Raw genomic sequence first — 17630 nt, 5'->3', positions numbered from 1 at the left:
GCAATTTTGGGAGCAGCTCCTGAAGGCTTTCAATGTGAGATAATTACAAGTAATTTGCTGCTGTGAAGAGGAAAAGGGCACACTGGGTCTGGGGGGAAGGAGTTAGCCCCCTTCCTGCCAAGCACACACAGATCTAGAGGGATTCCACACTACCATCTGAACTGCCCTCCCATTGGCCAAATTACTTGCAGGTGGGAAGAGGGAGCTGGGGTGGTGGGAGGGGGCTGGGAAGACAGAGTGACAGGCTACCCCTCCCCCACCCCATATCTGCCCTGCAAGGTGGGGGTGGGGAGCTGGTTGTTCCCCCGACAAAATGTCTGCGTAGCCCTAGCAGCTGATTACTCAGCTCCAAACCTCACTTGAGTTTGGATGCCTGAACTTGCCTCTGGGATTGTATCCAGAGTCAATGGAATGTTATCCGGGTAGCCGAGGCCTGTGTAGATGGGGCCTTAGAGATCAAGGACTTCCCCAGAACTTACAAAGGATGTGGGTAGAGAGGGGAAAGGCCAGAGAAGATATACACTGACTTCTTGCTTCCAAGGAGGTGATGATACACCCACTCTCTCTCCTCCCCTGATCTGATAATCAGCTTTCTAGTTGTGCCTGGCATCTGACCTCGACTCTTGCCATTGTAGTGGTGGCAAATCTCCTCTCAGCTTTCTGTCCTCAAGGAAGGGCCACTGAAGCCTCTTCCTCCAGAGAAGCATCTCGTAGGTGTTTCCCACCCCTAATTCACCGGGGATAACCTCTTCCTTGTCAGGGCTCATCTGGCCTGGGAGGAGGTGGAGGAGGGGGATGGTGCCTAGCGGGGACTGGGGTGGAAGATAGGAGGCAGTGGCTGCGGCCAGTGTGTGGGAATGGGCTTCAGGCCTCTGCGAAGACTCCTCTGAACCCTGTTCCCAAAGTATCTGGTTTTCAAGGGTTTAGGGTACCCCTTCACCTGGGAGCCCCTGTTCCAAGAGATGAGTAATGTTTTAGCAATAAGGGTGGAAAAGAAAAATTCACTGACCCCAAAGTACTCCTCTTTCATGTCTTTCTTTCTCTCCCATCTATCTCGTGGCTTCTCCCATGCCAAGGAGGAGTGAAGAGGAGGCCCTAGTTTCCCCTCTCCAGCACTTCCTCCCACCTCTTCTCTGAGTAGCATTGCTGTTGGACCTGGGGCAGCGAGGGAGAAATTCTGTCAGCAAGTCCCTGGGTAACTGCTGTCTCTCCCCTTCCAAGGTGAAAAAGTTAGAGAAAAGTGGCTGCCTCCTCATGCCTCCCCTTCCCCCTCTCCAGGCCAGCCCAGATTGGTTAAATGGGGGAAATTAAAGTTTCTTCTACCCCAAACCTCAAAGCACAAAGGTCCCAGACAAATGCACAGAGACAGGCAGATGCCAGGACCCAGGTACAGGGACATCATAAATGCACACACATTGCCACCAAGCAAAGTGCACACACACAACAGCGTACACGGAGTGGGCAGAGCCTCACGCGAGACATATGAGCACACGTGCAGGAAGCCTTCTATGGTTGTACATGGCTATATACAGAGAAATACACTCCCAGGTTATGTATTCAGAGGGAAGCACAACACAGAGGGATGAACCAAGAAGGAAATGCCCAGGGACTTAAACACATGCGGAAGTAGACTGAAACATCCCCAGAAACACGCAGACTAGCTTCCCTGTGTGTGAGTTTCTCCCTCCCCCTTCTCATTCCCACCCCTTTTCCTGGCTGTCCACCTCCTATGTCCTGGGAATATTTCCCTGGTAAGCAGTTGGGGAGAGAGACTGAAAGGCCAAGAACTTGATAATTTGATTATGACTATTTTCTTTGTTCCCTGAAGCCTTGTTGCTTCCGTTCGGAGCTCTAGCAAGAGCTCCCATCTCAGCCCTTCCTGGCACATCCTGTGGCTCCCAGACGTAGCCATAGACCCCAGCCCTGGCACAGGGACCCAAAGGCTGTCCTCTTGGATGGCTCCACTGATGCCTCTGCACCCCTACCTTGACAGCACCTCAAGGAGGAGGGATCTCAGGGATCACAGAGTGGGGAGGAAAGCACTGCTCGGTTACTACTTGCTGTGTAACCTTGGGCAAGTTACACACCCCTTCTGAAGCTTAGATAATTTCTCTTCCTAAATCCTGTGTGTGTCTGTGTGTATGTGTATAAGGGGTTGATGTGTATCCACCACCACTTTTCACTCCGGTCATTGTAAAGCACAGCCTCTCTCTCCCATCAGACTGGAGGCTCCTGGAGTACAGGGCTTTGCTTCTCCCACCAGACTGGATGCCTTCTGCAGCTCTTTTCAACCCCCATAGTTTGATATCTCTAAGGTACTCAGCACCAGTGGCATCCTGGGGGGGGTGTCTGCCAGCCCAGGAAGGGAAAGGAGTTGGCCTCAACCTTCCTCCAAACATTGAGGTTTCTGATTCAGCTCCGTACAGGGCCAGGCCTTCCGTCTCTCTGGCCCCAAAATGGAGAGATTACTTCATTTCCAGGGGAGGGTTCCACTTTCTGTGGAATATATGTGGAATATATTCCTCTGAGCTCCATCTGAACCATGCTTTTTCAGAGTTCAGTTGAATTTTGGGTCAGCTCCTTTGGCCAGCCTGAGGACCTCCTTGCTGGCCTCTCGCCCCCATCCTCTCCCCCTCCCCACTTCAAGCTGGTGAATAACATACAGGCCAAATCATGAGGCCAGGAGCATGGCATCTAGATTATCCCACTCCAGTCATGAGGCTCCCTGGGTGGCATCATTCTTTCCCTACTCTGCCCGGGAATCCCCTCGGCCTAGAAGCCCATCCCCGCAATCATCTTTTCTGTCCTGTTTTGCCTGACCCATCAGGACTTGTGCTCCTTACTCAGACTGAAGGTTGCCAGAGGGCAGGACACTGGCCTACCCTCTCCGACGGCAGCAGGGCGGGGGGACACGACTGCCCCCTCGGTGGTTCCTTTTTCTGCCTGACAAAATACCCCTTCCCCAAGCCTGGTGCTCCTACTGTCTTCGGGGTGGAGGGTCTCAGCACGTGGGGTTGGGCAGAGGAATAAGTGCGAATGGGGGCATGGAACCCTTGCCCAGGTCCCACCCCTCCCACTGCCCACCATGCCTGCCACAGAGCCACCAGACCACTCCTCTCAGGCTGGCCCCAGGAGCTGCTTTCTCTGCCTCTGCAAGCTGGGGCCTGCTGCAAACTCCTCCTCCCAGCCCTGGAGCCACCGGGAATTCTTTGCTCCAACAGATCCTGGGGGAAGCCAGACTGCAGGAGGCTGCTGACATGCCTCTGCTGGGCTCCTGTCACATTCCCCAAGCCCAGGGGGATCAGCTGGATCCACCAATGCAGGCTTCTTCCATCCCCACCCCCACCCTGCCACCCTGTGAGGATGACGTCCTCAGGTCCTCCTGCTTCCCTCTCCAAAGCCTGAATTTGCCCTGGGACTCATTCCTGGCTTCAGCTCCCTCCCACTCCCAGCCCCTTGGCAGCCCCATCTAAACAATAAGAATTATTCCCCTGGCCCCTTGGAAAGTAAAATGTGTCTCCTTGTCCAGAGAGACTTCATGGAGTCTCTGGAATGCAGACACACAGCTGAGAGGCCTTAGGCAAGTCACTTTACCTTTCTGGACCTTTATTTCCTCACTGCGCAGTGGGGGTAATGATCAGAATGATATCTCAGAAGGTCATGGAGACCGGGAAAGCGCACCCTTGGTGTGTTGTGAAGTACACCAGGTATGCCAGGGGACACATAGGGGTGTGCCAGGGGATATGGTGACCTACTCCTTTGCCCTGACTCCCCCACCCACCTAAATTCTCCTCTGTCCCACCAACTTACCACATAATGGTGAAGAGTATATGGTGTGTGTTCATAGAGTAATGGTGTGTGTTCCTGGGGTATGTTCCATCCCCAGGAACACACACACACACACACACACACACACACACACACACACACAGAGCGAGATGCCTTAGTTCAAGTCCAACTCTATGACCATGGGCAAGTTCCTTTTCCCCCGTTTTCTTCGTTTTATTTGAGGTAACATTGGTTTATAACATTGTATAAGTTGGGGATGTTTCCTAACCTCTGTACCCCGCCTTCCTCAATGGGGAAATAAAGATAATTAATAGCATATGGGCTTCCTAGGTGGCACAGTGGTTGAGAATCCGCCTGCCAAGGTAGGGGACATGGGTTCGATCCCTGCTCCAGGAAGATCCCTGCTCCAGGAAGGAGCAACAAAGCCCGTGCGCCACAACTATTGAGCCCATGTACTGCAACTACTGAAGCCCATGTGCCTAGAGCCCGTGCTCCACAATAAGAGAAGCCACGGCAATGGGGAGCCCATGCACCACAATGAAGAGTAGCCCCCACTCACCACAACTAAAAAGAAAGCCCATGCACAGCAAAAAACACCCAACACAGCCAATAAAATAAATAAATTTATATTTAAAAAAATAATAGCATATGCTCCTTAGGGTGGTGAGAACTAAATGAGTTAGAACACAAAGGGCATTATAGTACAGTCAGGAGTCAGCAAGGATTAGTTAGTATTATCTCTAACTGCCAAGCAAGAAAAACCTTCTCTGTCTCTGAGGGGTCTTGTCCAATCATCCCTGTTCCTCTGTTGGTCGCCACCAGTGAGTAGAACCCTAGTCTGACTGTGTTCCCCAAACACCTCACAGTGAGAATGCTGGGCTGGAGAGAAGCTGCTTTGTGAAGAGGGGAGGAAGTTGTGCAGGACACTGGCTAAAGGGTGAGGACTTCTGGCTGTACTTCCAGGAGAGTCGTCTGAGAACCCCAGGTGGAAAGGTGCCTGAAGAGTGAGATCATCCAGTACCTGCCTGGGTCAGAGTTAATGCAGAGGCAGATGAGGTTCCTGACTTCTTCATTCATGAAAGATTACCCCCGCTGTAACCCCAGCATCCCTCCTGCTGGACAAAAAGTCAGAGGAAAAAGAAAAAGATTTCTTTTTACTGATATTTGATTGTATACCTAGAAAACTGAAGACAACTCAGGGGGGAGAAATCTTCCAGAAGTAAGAAAATTTTGGTAGAGTGGCTGGATACAAGATAAATATAGGATGCTGCTTGCTAGTCTTGCAATAAATAAGGAAAAATTATTCCTGTTATAATGGAAACACAAATTAATGAACTCCTGCAAGTATATAGATGTGGAGAAGCAGCTCTTTGGCTGATTAGTAACTGAGAGATACAGGCATACCTTGGAGATATTGTGGATTCCATTCTAGTCTACCACAATAAAAATGGATATTGCAATCAAGCAAGTCACACAAATTTTCTGGTTTCCCAGTGCATAGAAAAGTTAGTTTTACACTGTACTGTAGTTGTTCACAGTATACTGTAGTCTATTAAGTGTACAATAGCATTATGTCTAAAAAAACAATATACATAGCTTAATTTAAAATAAAGCTGTTGGGAAAATGGTGCCAATAGACTTGCTCAACTCAGGTTTGCCACAAACCTTCAAAATTGATTAAAACAAACAAACAAACAAAAACCCAATATCTGTGAAGTGCAATAAAGCAAAGCACAACAAAGCAAGGTGTGCCTGTATGAAACCCTGCCCTCTTCCCTTCTGCTGGTGCTAAGGCCCAGCACGTGGGTCTGTCCTGGGTGGCTGTCCTTCCATTACATCTAAAGCATGTGGCAGACTTAGGTTAGAATCAAGAAAGGACTTTCCCAGTAGAGGGAGGAATTCTATATGAGACCTCCCCTCATTAGGAGGAAGGGTCAACTTTGGGCCCACTGAGGGCACCTAGAACTCCCAATGTCAACTGAAGAGTGTCCTAACTGCATACGTGCTTGTTTCATCTGGAACTGACAGTATAGTTTCTTGAGCTCCATCACTGGGCCAAGCTTTGTGTTAAGGCCTTTATATGTGATATCTTATTTAATTTCCTCAGAAATTCTGGAAGATACATATGATTAGCTCCATTTTATAAATGAGGAAAGTGAGCCTCAGAGAGGGCAGATGACTTACCTGATGATACATAGTAAATGTCAAATTCAGGGTTAGAGCTCAGAAGTGTTCATTCGTGAGCCTGCGTGTTTGCACATGTGTGTCCTACTCTATGACACCCTGGTGTCTCTAAGGGCACAGCGCAGATCTGGAAACAAGGGGAAAAGCTGAGCCTGGCCTCTTCCCTGCCTTCTCTTTATTTCAGTCTTGGAGGCCATGGGGTGTTGAGAGGCTCACAGGCCAGGGATTCAGAAAGCTGGATTCTGCTTCAAATTCACTGGAGGACTTTAGGAGAAACTATTGAACCTCTTGAGCCTCAGTTATCTCACCTGGGAAGTGGGATAATAATGGCACTGCCCTTGCCAGGCAGTTGAGAAGATTAAATGAGACAGTGCCTGTGAAAGCTCCTGGCGCTGGGCTTGGTGCACAGTAAATGCTCCGGTGGCATCTTCACCGCTCAGATCTTGGGAGGATCTGAATCTGCACTTGGGAGACTTCCCTTTCTTACCAGCCAGCTTCTTGCTTCCTCTGGCCTCCCGCTTTCCTCAGCTTTCCCCCTTACCCTCCCTGAGATGAGGGCATGTCTCCCCCTCCCCCACTGATGATTCTTGAGCTGAGGACAGGCCTAACTGGCCCCAGGGGTGGGCTTGGGACAATGCCACACGCATTACATGATGTGGCCAGATGCCCTCAGCGTGCAGGGATGGGCACGCTGCCACCACCACTGTCATTGCCAGGTGTGAGATGAACTGCCCAGCGTGGGGGGATACCCCCTCCCTGTCCCAGCTAACCCTCCAGGGTGTGGAGTCTCTGGTCCCTGCTTACTCAGCAGACACTGCCAGTCCTGCTCCCACTTGCTCCAGGAGACAACCCAGGAATTTGGGCCTTGAGGGCCTGCCCCCTGTCAGCCCCCTCCCCAGCTTTGCCTCCTACCAGGGTGTCTATCCTAGCTGCCCTCGCTCCCTAAGTCACCCATTCTCTCATATAGCCCACCTTGGGGCTCAAAAGGCCAATTTCACACTTTCTCCTCTGCCAGGAGGTCTCCTAAATTCACTGCCCTTCCTTTGCTGTGTGACCTTGGGCAAGTCCCACAGTCTCTCTGGGGCCACTTCCTGATGAGATGATGCCCAGTGCAGTCACTGTTAGTCCTGCAGTTGCTCAGAAGCAGTGATTGGTGATTGGGTGCTGTGTGCTCCACTCATGGTCTTGGGTTAACCTCCAACAGCTGGAGGGGGGGCAGTTACCAGTCCCCCCTCAGCCCCACAGTCCCTCATCTGATGGGAGTGGGAGGGATTGTATGAGGGGTCCCAAGAGCTCTCTTCACTTACTTATTCACCTGGGCAGTTGATGTCCACTGAGCATCCTCCTCTCCAGCCAGCGCTACACGCACGGGGTGGACACACCCAAGCCCCTGCCCTCATGCTTGATGTCCCAGTTCAAACCCTGCCCAGCTCTGCCCCCAGGGACCTTGGTATAGAGACTTCCCCAGACCCCTTGCTTTGCAGCCCGGCAACCCTCCCTGGGGTGAACAAAAATACCCCACGTGGTCTATGCCCAGTGCTGTAAGCGGGGACGAGACAGTAAGGTGAGACCAGGCTCTGCCTCCACAGAGCTAGGACTGGGGGCCTGGAAAGAGCCACTCAGCTAGCAGTGACCTGCACGGCTGAGTGACAAAGGAGAAACACAGGGGCTGGGGACCCGGGCTGGAGGTCTGGGAAGGTTACCCTGAGGAAGTGACTTCTGGGTTTCTGGTGGAGGGGGACTGGGTCCCTGCAAAGAGCTGGAATCTGGGCTCCCTGGCTCCAGCCTTCTCTGCCAGCCCCCTACCTGCTCCCTCTGCCCCAACCCCCACCAGGGCCCCCATCAACACTGTCCTCCTGTCCCCCTTCCCCGGGGCCGAGCAAACTCATCTCCAAGCACTTTTTGGCTTCTAAGCCTCCCAATCTCAGGCTGCTGGGTGGTTGGTAAACAGCTTATTAAGGTGATTAACGCTGCAATTAAAGCTGGAAAAACAGAGGCCAGGGTGCTGGCTGAAGGCTCTCCCTTCTCCTCCCCCCCTGTTCTCCCCCTGCCCTCCTCTTCCATCCCCTCCGGGGTTGGTTGATGCAACTCAGCCTGATTTGGCCAACCAGAGCCCTCACCTAGGCTAGGAGGCTGCACATCAAGTGTCTGGTTGGTCTCAGCTGCCCGGAACTCCCTTCCCTGCGGAGGTGGGGGCTCTGCTGGCCTGAGGAGTAAGTGGTAGTGATGGTGTGCTGCTGAGGCAGGTGGTGTGCGGAGGCTGATTTGGGGTGAAGTCTCTAAGATCCCCTAGTGCCTGGGACACCTTAAAGGGAGGGGCCTCAGGGACAGGGGTAGAGATCATCCTTCTCGTCCACTTCCACAAGTGAGAAGGGCAGGGGCTATCCTTCCAATCAGAGGGGCAGGAGTTTCCTTTCTCCAGCCTCCCGGAGGCAGGGTGGCTCCCAGCAGGTCTGAGGGGCTGGGAACTGCCAGACCCTGACCGTTCTCCGAGCCTTGCATCCAGGGAAGGTTTTAGGGACCCACTGGGTTCATGCCTCCCCTCCTTTCAGCATCAGCTCTAGCCAACCCTCGAGGACCCTTCAAGGCTCCTGTTCTCAGGCTCCCCAACAAGCCTCCTCTCTCTGCACCCTGTGAGTCCTAGGAAGGGAGTTATTTTGCAGGTGGGGTCTCCAGGGAGTATGTTCCCAGACCCCCATCTCTGCCTGTCATGCTGCCATCCTTCTTTCAAGGCATAATTCAAATGCCACCTCCTCCATGAAGCCTTTCCATGTTTCCTTCCCACCCACCACCAACTGCCCCTGCCCTTTCCCCTGACAACCCATCCAGTCCCCCTGGCTGGTCAGGTTTGCCCAGCTGGGGGTCTCTTCATGGTGGGCCCTGCTTCTGGCCCTGGAGCTCCAAGCCCAGGTCTGTGCCTCCCTTCCCCAGGCTTCCATCATCTGTGGTACCAGCTCCTAGGACAGTGCCCGGAATAGAGCAGGTGCTCAGTAAATATTGGTTGACTTACTCCTTTTTGGAGTGCACCTAGAGATGGATGGCTCGACCAATGTGGCAAGTGCAGCCAGGGGCCTGGATCTGAATCAGGGGTATCGAGGGTGGGATGGGGCAGGAGGCGAGGTGGGCAGTAAGCCCCATCTCCCCATTGCCATCAGCAGCAGCAACTTTAATGTACTGAGCAGTACTCACCATGTGCTGCGTACCTTGTGAAGCGCTTTACACACATTATCCATTTAGTCCTCTCAACAACTACCTGCTAGGCAGGTAGCATTATTCCTAAGTTACAGGTGAGCAAACTGAGACTTAGAAAGGTTAAGTGACTTGCCCAAGATCACACAGTCAGTAAAGTAGTGGAGGCAGGACTCACTCCATGTCAGCTGACTCCAGCGTGCACATTCCTGACTGCCCCATTAGGCTTTCCCAAGGATCCGCCCTGGGGAAGAAGTCCAGCCCCTCCCCCGCCCCCAACTCCTCCCAGGGAAGAACTCAGGGAGGAGGACTGGAGGGTTGGGGTGGGCAGAGCTGCCCAGCTCTCTCAGTAAACTGAGCTGCCGCAGAAAAGCCCATGAAGAGCACCCATTCTCCAGACAGACCAGGGTTCAAATCCCATGTATTAATGTGACCTTGACAGAGATTAGACCTGTCTGAGCCTCAGTTTCCCCATCTGAAAAACACGCACTATACCACCCACCTCCCTGGCTGCTGTGAGGATCACATGCAAAGTGCCTGGCACAGAGTAGGAGTTTAGCAAATCCAGCCCTTACTACGGTTTGGAGAACAGTGATCCTCAGGGCCCACCAGGCTTCCCTCGCCCCCCTCTTCTTCCCCGAGGGTTGTCTCGAGGCAACGGGTGTAGTCAAGAAGCACCTGGCACAAGATGCACCACGCAGGCACTTTGCCAGGCCCTCCACCCAAGCCCCTGTCCTCATGGCCCCCCCACCCCCCCAGGGCTGGTGAAGAGGGCGACCTGCCGGCCTGGAGGTGAGGAGAGGAGGAAGGGGAGGTCAGGGGTGGGGCTGACCCTGAGGGAGGTCGCCCGGGCAGTTAATCCAGCCTGACAGAGCCGGGATGAGCAGGGAGGAATTAGGGAGCTTACAACATCCTTTCATCCCGCAGCAGCCCGCCCGCCAGCCTGCCCGCCCAGCCTCCCTCCTTCCTTCCTCTCTCTTTCTGCCCTTTTTTCCCCTCTCCCTCCCTTTGCTGGCAGCCCAGCCCTAATAAAATGCAGTGTCTCCAGCAAGTCTGCCCGGCTGCCGCCTCGCTGCTGCTGCCTGCACGCAGCCCTCAACCCAAACTGCTCAGCTCAGCCCCGCCTGGCAGCTGCCACTTAACCCTTGCCAGCCCGGCTGGCGTCCGTGGGCTGGAGGCCCTCCTCCCTTCCGCCACCCTCGGGTGTGGGGGGAGGGGAGGCCTATTCTCTGAGCGGCAGAAGGGTGAGGTGGGGGCCGGAGGGACCCCACGTTCTGGAACCCTGCTGTCTTCTGCCTTCTCGTCCTCATTCTGCTTTGTGCCTCCCAGTAGCCCCAGAGGCCGAAAGGGTGGGGATTGTTGTTCCCATTTGAAGGATGAGGAAACTGAGATTCTAACAGGGAGGTTCCAGGCCAAGCTGGGTCACCTTGGCTGCTGGGTGGTGTTGCTGAGTCTCCATCCTAGACATTTTCCAGTACAGAGAGCTGCCTCTACCTCTGTGTGTGCATGCGTGCGCGCGTGCGTGCGTGCGTGCGTGTGTGTGTGTGTGTGTGTGTGTATGAGAGAGAGAGAGAGATGCTCGGGTGACCTGAGTGGTGTGTGTGTATCCCTTGGAGTGTAGGGTTTGTGTATTTGGGTGATGCTAACATGTCTCAGGTGTGCGTTCGGGTCTGTGTACTGGCCTCAGAGGACGACACGTTTGCCTGAGGTGGGAGTCCATGTATGCGTGATGGTAGAGAGACACGTTTCTTGGCACACGTGTGTATATGAGAGAGAGAGGTGGCTTCGCAAGCGTGTGCGTGCATTCACGCTGTCTCCTATCCGTGCCAAGATGTTTGCTCACACACACCTCTGCTCCTACTGCCACCTCCAGCCCTCTGTCTCTAGAGTCTTGGGGTCGGGCAGCTGGAAGAGGAGGGTGGCGGCACTGCTGGTCCAGGCCGTCAGCAGCAGCACCAAGAGGGCTCTGAGTCAGGGCCCTAGCACTCCCCTAGGTCCACGTGCTCCGGCCCGGATTCCAACGGCCTGGGGTCCCTGCCAGCTGTGAGGGCAGTGGTGTTCCCCCTGCCTGAGGCCTCACCCTCACCCCCAGCTGAAAGGGATAGACAGGAGGGCGAGGGGCCAGGGAGTACCGGGGTTTGGAGGCGGGGGGGGGGGGGTTTACACGCGTGTGCGAGCAGGTGTGCGCGTGAGCCCAAGATCAAAGAGCAGCCCTGAGGTGACCCGGTGGTGGTAGTGGCGGAGGGCTGCTGGCTGGCAAGGGACGCCAAGACACCAAGGCCAGGGGCTGGCCTCCACTCCCCAGACCGTGGGGGCAGCCATGGGGACGGGAGCACCTGCTACCCAGGCCCAGCCCGGCCCAGCCCTCAAGCCCAGAGCCCCTGCAGCAGGCCCCCAGGGCTCTGACTTCCCCAGGAGCCCCTGGAGGCTCAGAGGTCCTTCCCCACCAAACTCCTTCCCCGACTCCCGGCCCTCCCCCGAGAGCTGCCTCCCTCTAGCCTCCAGTTCAAAGAGCTCAGTGGTTATTTTCTTCTTTTTTATTAATGTTATATATAAAGATGGGTCCAATAAGAAAGCAGAAATGAGAAGGCTGGGAGGGGTGGGAGGTGGCTTCGTTCCTGCCCCCTGGGGTGGGACTCTTCAAGATCCCCCACTCTCTCCTCACACCTGTGCCTCCCACAAACCCAAGTCCAGCCGGAGCCCACATCTCTGTTTCTCTCAGCTCACAACGCACAGGCAGGTACATCCAGGAGGAAAGGGCCACATAAATAGGAAACCACAGTAGGGAGGAGGCTACTTCTCTCTGTTGCTTTAAAAAAAATACATACTATATATATAGCTACAGTCTTCTACCTCTCCTTTTCTTCGATGTTTGACCACATCAGGGGTGGAGGAAAGTCAGCTCTGGGGGGGCGTCTGGGCCAGGAAGGGGCAGTGCCACCGGCCCTTCAGACAGCCACCCCCTCACCCCTAAAGGCACCAAGTTATAACCCTCCCCTTGTGCCCCGTGCACCTCACCCGACATTCTCCGTCTTGGCGGGAACGATCTGTTTCCAAGGCCACCGGAAAGGGGGTGTTTTGGGGTTTGTCTTGCCTGGGATGTCTCCTTGGAGATTTGGGGTTTGGCGCCAAAACCGCCAGCTTACTGGAGGAGAGGAAGAGGTGGGAAGAGGTGGGGTGGGGCGGGGGCGAGCAGAGCGCCCCCGCGGGGGAGATGGGTCCTCTCTGTCAACAATGCCCTTTGTCTTCCTAGTTTTCAACAGCTTTTGAAACCAAAGTTGTGCAAAGTTCTGTACATGGAAGAAGAACTGGGTCCTCGGGAAGGACGCCTAGGACCCAGCCCTCCTCTCCAACGAGAGTGGGGGAGGGGAGGTGCTCCTTGAGTTCTCTCTAAAGCCACGAATATTAAAAGCTTCCCTTACTTAGGGGCTTTTCTTTGGTTTAACCCTCAAACCTTAAACGAGGGTTAGAAGTTCAGGGCAGGGCTCGTTGAGGTCCCTACCCTGAGTCCCAGTCTCAAGGTTCACCGTCTTTTTGGCAGAGGGAACGCTCAGGAAGGGGGCAGCCACAGATCCCCGTGGCAGGAGCGTAGGCCTGGCAGGTCCCGGGATCCACAGTGCCTGGTGCTCCAGCCCAGGCCTGACCTGCAGATGCTCCACAGTCTCCCCAGTGCCCAAGGAATCCAGTCTAGGGACCAGGTGCTAAGTGTTAGAATCTGGAAGGTGATGAGCCATTTAAAGCCAATCCAGGCTCTTGGAGCAGAAGGGAAATACCTGTCCCTGCTGGAGTGGAGAGCCCAAACGTCTGTAGGGGCACACCAGTGTCTAGGCAGGGGGAGAGAGGTTCAGGGGGCATCCTTGGTCCATGCAAATTTCACCTGGAAGCTCTTGGGTCCCTGGAGGAAGGGGCAAGGGAAGGGGGAAAGGAGGTCTCCTTTCCCCTGTGCTCCTCGATGATTCCTGAGTGTCGGCTAGGACGGAGGCGCCTTCTGCCTAGTCCTGGGGTTCCTTCGTGAGAGGTTCAGGCCAGGTGGGTGCTCAGTACACAGCCCCAGGGTTGGGCGGGGGCCCTGGGGAGGCATGGTGCAGGGTGGCTGGTTGAGGCGGCTGCTGCTGTAAGTGGGGTCCACTCAGGTTCTGTGCATGGTACCAGGAGTTGGTGGGGTCGTCCAGGTAGCTGGGGGAAGCACTGTATGGGAGCGGCGGGGGCAGCTGGCTGCGGGCAGGGGCTGGAGTAGAGTGGGAAGAGGTGTCCCAGAGGGCGGGTGATGGTGGTGAGTTGCAGGCCATGGAATCACTGTTGTTGGGGCTGTGCTCCAGGGGCACCTCCCCGTTCTTGTACAGCTTCTTGAATTTGGAGCGGCGGTTCTGGAACCAGATTTTCACCTGCCCCAGAGAAGAAAGGGGGAGCTAGTTAACCTCTCAGAACACTGTGCGAAAACCCATCAGGGAACCCAGTCTAGAGAGAGAAAGGCCAGCACTCACTGTCACACAAGACCCGGGCAAAACCCAGGCATCCTGACTCCCAGGCTAGCATCTTTTTTCTATCAGGGAAAGAACTTCAGCTAGGAACTTTTGACTGCCTAGGTCCAAATTTTGCTCTGCCACTTATTAACTGTGTGACCTTGGGCAAGTTACTTAACCTCTCTGGTTCTTGCTTTCCTCATCTGCAAAATGGGGATGATGGCGGGACTATTACCTACCTCATAGGGTCATTATGATGCTCAAATAAGTTACGACAGATAAAGAACTCCAAACAGCCAGCCATACTACTGATAGTAAGCACTGAATAAAAGGCAGCCCAGGTGGGAGATGGGCAGTTTGTGGCATTTTCTTCACATTAAAAACCCATAAGCAGAGGTGCACAGATGCACACAGACAGATACACCCACATAAGCATCTCCTTGCGCAGGAACGTAAGCACTCACAGCTTCACACACAGACGCCAGACTCTAAAGATACACACATGCATAGATACACCCAGATAAACACCCTGCAAACATGAGCACCCACGTTCGCACACTCAGGAGCCCTCCAGGGCTGGCGAATGGGGGTGACCTGGGGACTCAGGAGCAGGTGAGCCATGATTCTCCAAATTTCCCTTGGGGTATCTCCCCCTCCCCCTGCTGCTCTCCACCCCATGACTGATACAAACAATGAATCAGCTCCTCACCGGGTGACCCAGATTCCCGGCGGACCGGGCCCCACGCAGCCACAACCCAGGCCTGCCTGTCAACACCTGCAGGGAGCCAGGCGTCCCCCACTCCTCCCCTGAGCAGCGACAGGCTGCCGGGGGCTTTAGGGACAGGCTGGGGCGGGGGGAACCTCCCACCTCTGAGTCCCTATGCCCCTTTGTGGGGAATCTCTGTTCTTGGCTACCGGCACACAAAGGGGTGGGGCATTTGTGTGCTGAGCAGGAATGATGTCTTCTGATACAAGCATACATTTTTGTACATACACTCACCCCCGTGCCCAGTCAAGTACACGTGCCTCTCCAACTATAAACACAGTGACCCTTGAAAGGCCTCACTCCTTTACGTGTGCTTTCCCACATGAACACAGATCCATTAGCCCGTGTGCAAATATGCATGAATACACGTGTATGTACCCCTCTTACACACACATGCCAAGCCTGGGGGAAGACACCATGTAGACGCCTATCAGGGACCAACACTGTGAGCAACCAACACTGTTGGGGGCCTGTGGGAGCTGGGGATTCTGGGGTAGAGGAAGGGCACCTCTCCTTGCGATAGACACACAAACAGGTTCACAAATATGCACGCCTGTACACGTGCTAATGCACAAACTTCCAACAGAGGCTGAGATCTGGGGGCCCCTCCACCGACAGGTAAGGGTTTCAAGGGCCTGCAGGGAACTTAAGAGGCCATCTAGGCTCAGCGGCGCCTGGGGAGTTCCGGGGTCCGCCGTCTCCACACCGCCCCCCTCCCCGCCCCGAGTCCTCGCGGCCCTCGACCGCCCACCACTGACCTGCGTCTGCGTGAGGCCCAGCTGCGCGGCCAGCTCGGCGCGCTCAGGCAGCGCCAGGTACTGGGCCTTCTGGAAGCGGCGCTGCAGGGCGGCCAGCTGGTAACTGGAGTAGATCGTGCGCGGCTTTCGGACCTTCTTGGGCTTTCCGTTCACCATGCGCACCTCGGCTTCCGGCTCCTCCTTCACAGACACTGCGGGCAACGCGCGGGGCGGTGGGCGGCTCAGCCTGGGCCTGCGACCCCGGCGCCCTCCTGGGCCCCGCGGACGCCCCACCCTCCAGCCCACCAACTCGACCCGGGGCTTCCCGGCTGCGCGCTCCGCCGCCGGCGCCCGGGGAGGGAGCTGCCGCCACAGAGCCGGGCCGGCGGCCGCCCACGACGCGGCGCTCCCGGCTCCCGGCTCCTGGCTCCCGGCTCCCGGCTCCCGGAGCGCGGCCCCCGCGCTAGCGAGCCCGGGACGCGCACGGCCGCCGTCTCGCTCTCCGCCCGCCTGCCCGCCGCCCTCTCATCCACACCTCGCCGTCGGCCGCTTCTCTCGCTCTTTCCCTGCCGTTCTCCCTTCCTTTACTGTTTTTTTAAACTTTTTATTTTAGAGTAGTTTTAGATTTTCAGAAAAGTTGCAGACGCATCAGACTCCCTTCTTTCGCCCTTTCCTCTGTTCCTTCTGTCCTTTCTCTCACTCTGTCTCTCCACTTTTACGCTGACTCCACTTTTCTCTTTTTCAAAGTGCCTCCAGTCTCAGTTGCCGCTTCCTTCCCTGTTCCCGTAATTCGGAGGGGTCTCCCTCCGTGGCCCCCTCACCTTTCCCCCTCTCCCCAGCCCAGATACAAAGCGGGTCGCAGAGCTCCCAGCGCCCACTGCCTTACCCGCAAGCCCTCTGCAGCCGGATGGAGGACCGCCTGCTGAAGTGCCCGGAAAACACCTGGAGCAGGAGGTTCCCTGACCATCCGCCCCTTCCCTCCTCGCCTCACTCACCCGGATCCTCACCCCTTGCCCCGCGTGCACCACGCCCCAAAGGCGCGCAAGTCTGGGGACTGGAAGGTCGTCTGTCCCCTCTGGGTGGTCCTCTAGCCCACCTTATCTAACTTCGGACAGGACATTTCTTACCCGGGACGCTTCCCTAGATTTCGGCTCCAATTCCTCGCCTTACTCTAGCTTAGGAAGCTCGCCGCGTCTCCCCCTCTCCCGCAACCCCGTGGTCCTCACCTGGGTCCTGGGCGGGCAGTGGCTGTTCCCGGTAGGCTCCGTATTGCCGGTAGGAGGTTCCGTACGTATACTCAGACTTGGGCGAATAAGCGCCCGTGCCTGCAAGCCCGTTGAGATTGAACTGGTGGTGATAAGTGTAGGGGTTCACGGTCTGGCCGTAAGGCTGGCCCGAGTAGTAGTCGTGCTGGGGAGCGCTGTAGTAGCCCAGGTCAGTGACCGAAGACTCCGGCAGGGTGGGCGAGTCCTTGGAACCCGCATGGCAGCTGAGCGAGCTGGAGATATCGGTGAGGATGCTGCTGAGCTTGCGATCGAAGGAGCCACTCATCCTGGCGGGCGCCGCGCCACCCCCGGGCTGGCCTCGGCCGGAGCGCCTGAGCGGGCAGGAGCGCGGGGGAGGCGGAGGAGACGAGGCGGGGGTGTGTGTTCGGAGGACGAGGGGAGGGCCCCGCAGCGTCTCTGGGGAGGGTCGGCCGAGGGGCGCTTAGACCATCGCCGGTCTTCGGGCGGTCGTGGCGCGCCTCTCGTCGCGTCCCAAGCCACAGCCAAATGCTGCCAGCTCCGCCCGGCCAGCCGGTTATAGACTCAATAGCGGAGTCGCAGAGGGAGGCCCCAGCGCTCTGATTGGCTGCAAGTCTTGCCTTCCAGGCAAAACATGCTCTTGCGCTCTTGTCTCTCTCTCTCTCTCATTCTTTGTTGTTACTCAACTCACACACACACTCACACACACACACTCACACTCTCTCACACTCACACACTCACACACACTCTCTCTCTCTCACACACACTCTCTCACACACACACACTCACACCCTTCTGTTCCTCCTCCTGTGGATCCCTCCCTCTGCCCAGATAAACCCCCAATGTCTCTGGAGGAAAGAGTGGGAGGAGGCTGTCTCTGCAAAGTCCCCAGAATCCGTCAGTCTGTCTGTCTCTCTGGCTGTGGGTGGAAGGTGGGCTAAGGTGCAGTAGAGAAGGAGGTGAATTGGCCCATTGTGGCGGAAGGTGGTCCAAGGTGTGTGTTTGGCCGGCGGGGGGGGGGGGGGGGGGCAGAGAATGACAGGCAGACAAACATGTCCAAAGCAGAAGGAACCAGCGCTCATGAAAATGTTCTAATTTCTTTTAAAATCAGAAGAAAGGAAAACATTTTAGCTTGAAGAAAATGTTTGAGTGTATATTAATGTATTGTCTTTACAGCAATGCAGTCATAAAATGTATAAAAAATGTTTTTAATGGAAGAAGGGGACCATCAGGCAAAAGTGCCTCGGGCCTACAAAAG

General features: G+C 55.6%; 1 protein-coding gene across 1 annotated transcript; it reads right to left on the bottom strand.

Moving 5' to 3' along the window:
* Positions 1–11684: 11684 nt before the first annotated feature.
* DLX3 (distal-less homeobox 3) lies at positions 11685–16901 on the bottom strand. The gene is made up of 3 exons (XM_057716826.1): positions 16355–16901; positions 15150–15340; positions 11685–13547 (listed from the first exon to the last, which is right to left on the bottom strand). Exons 1-3 carry the CDS (start codon positions 16677–16679, stop codon positions 13200–13202), a joined length of 864 nt encoding a protein of 287 aa, XP_057572809.1. The 5' UTR covers positions 16680–16901; the 3' UTR covers positions 11685–13199.
* Between the last annotated feature and the right edge of the window lie 729 nt (positions 16902–17630).

This window comes from Hippopotamus amphibius, chromosome 17 (genome assembly GCF_030028045.1).
Source record: "Hippopotamus amphibius kiboko isolate mHipAmp2 chromosome 17, mHipAmp2.hap2, whole genome shotgun sequence".
NCBI classification, from domain to species: Eukaryota; Metazoa; Chordata; class Mammalia; order Artiodactyla; family Hippopotamidae; genus Hippopotamus; species Hippopotamus amphibius.
Note: the sequence above shows the minus strand (reverse complement) of the source record. Positions and strands in the feature narration are given on the sequence as shown.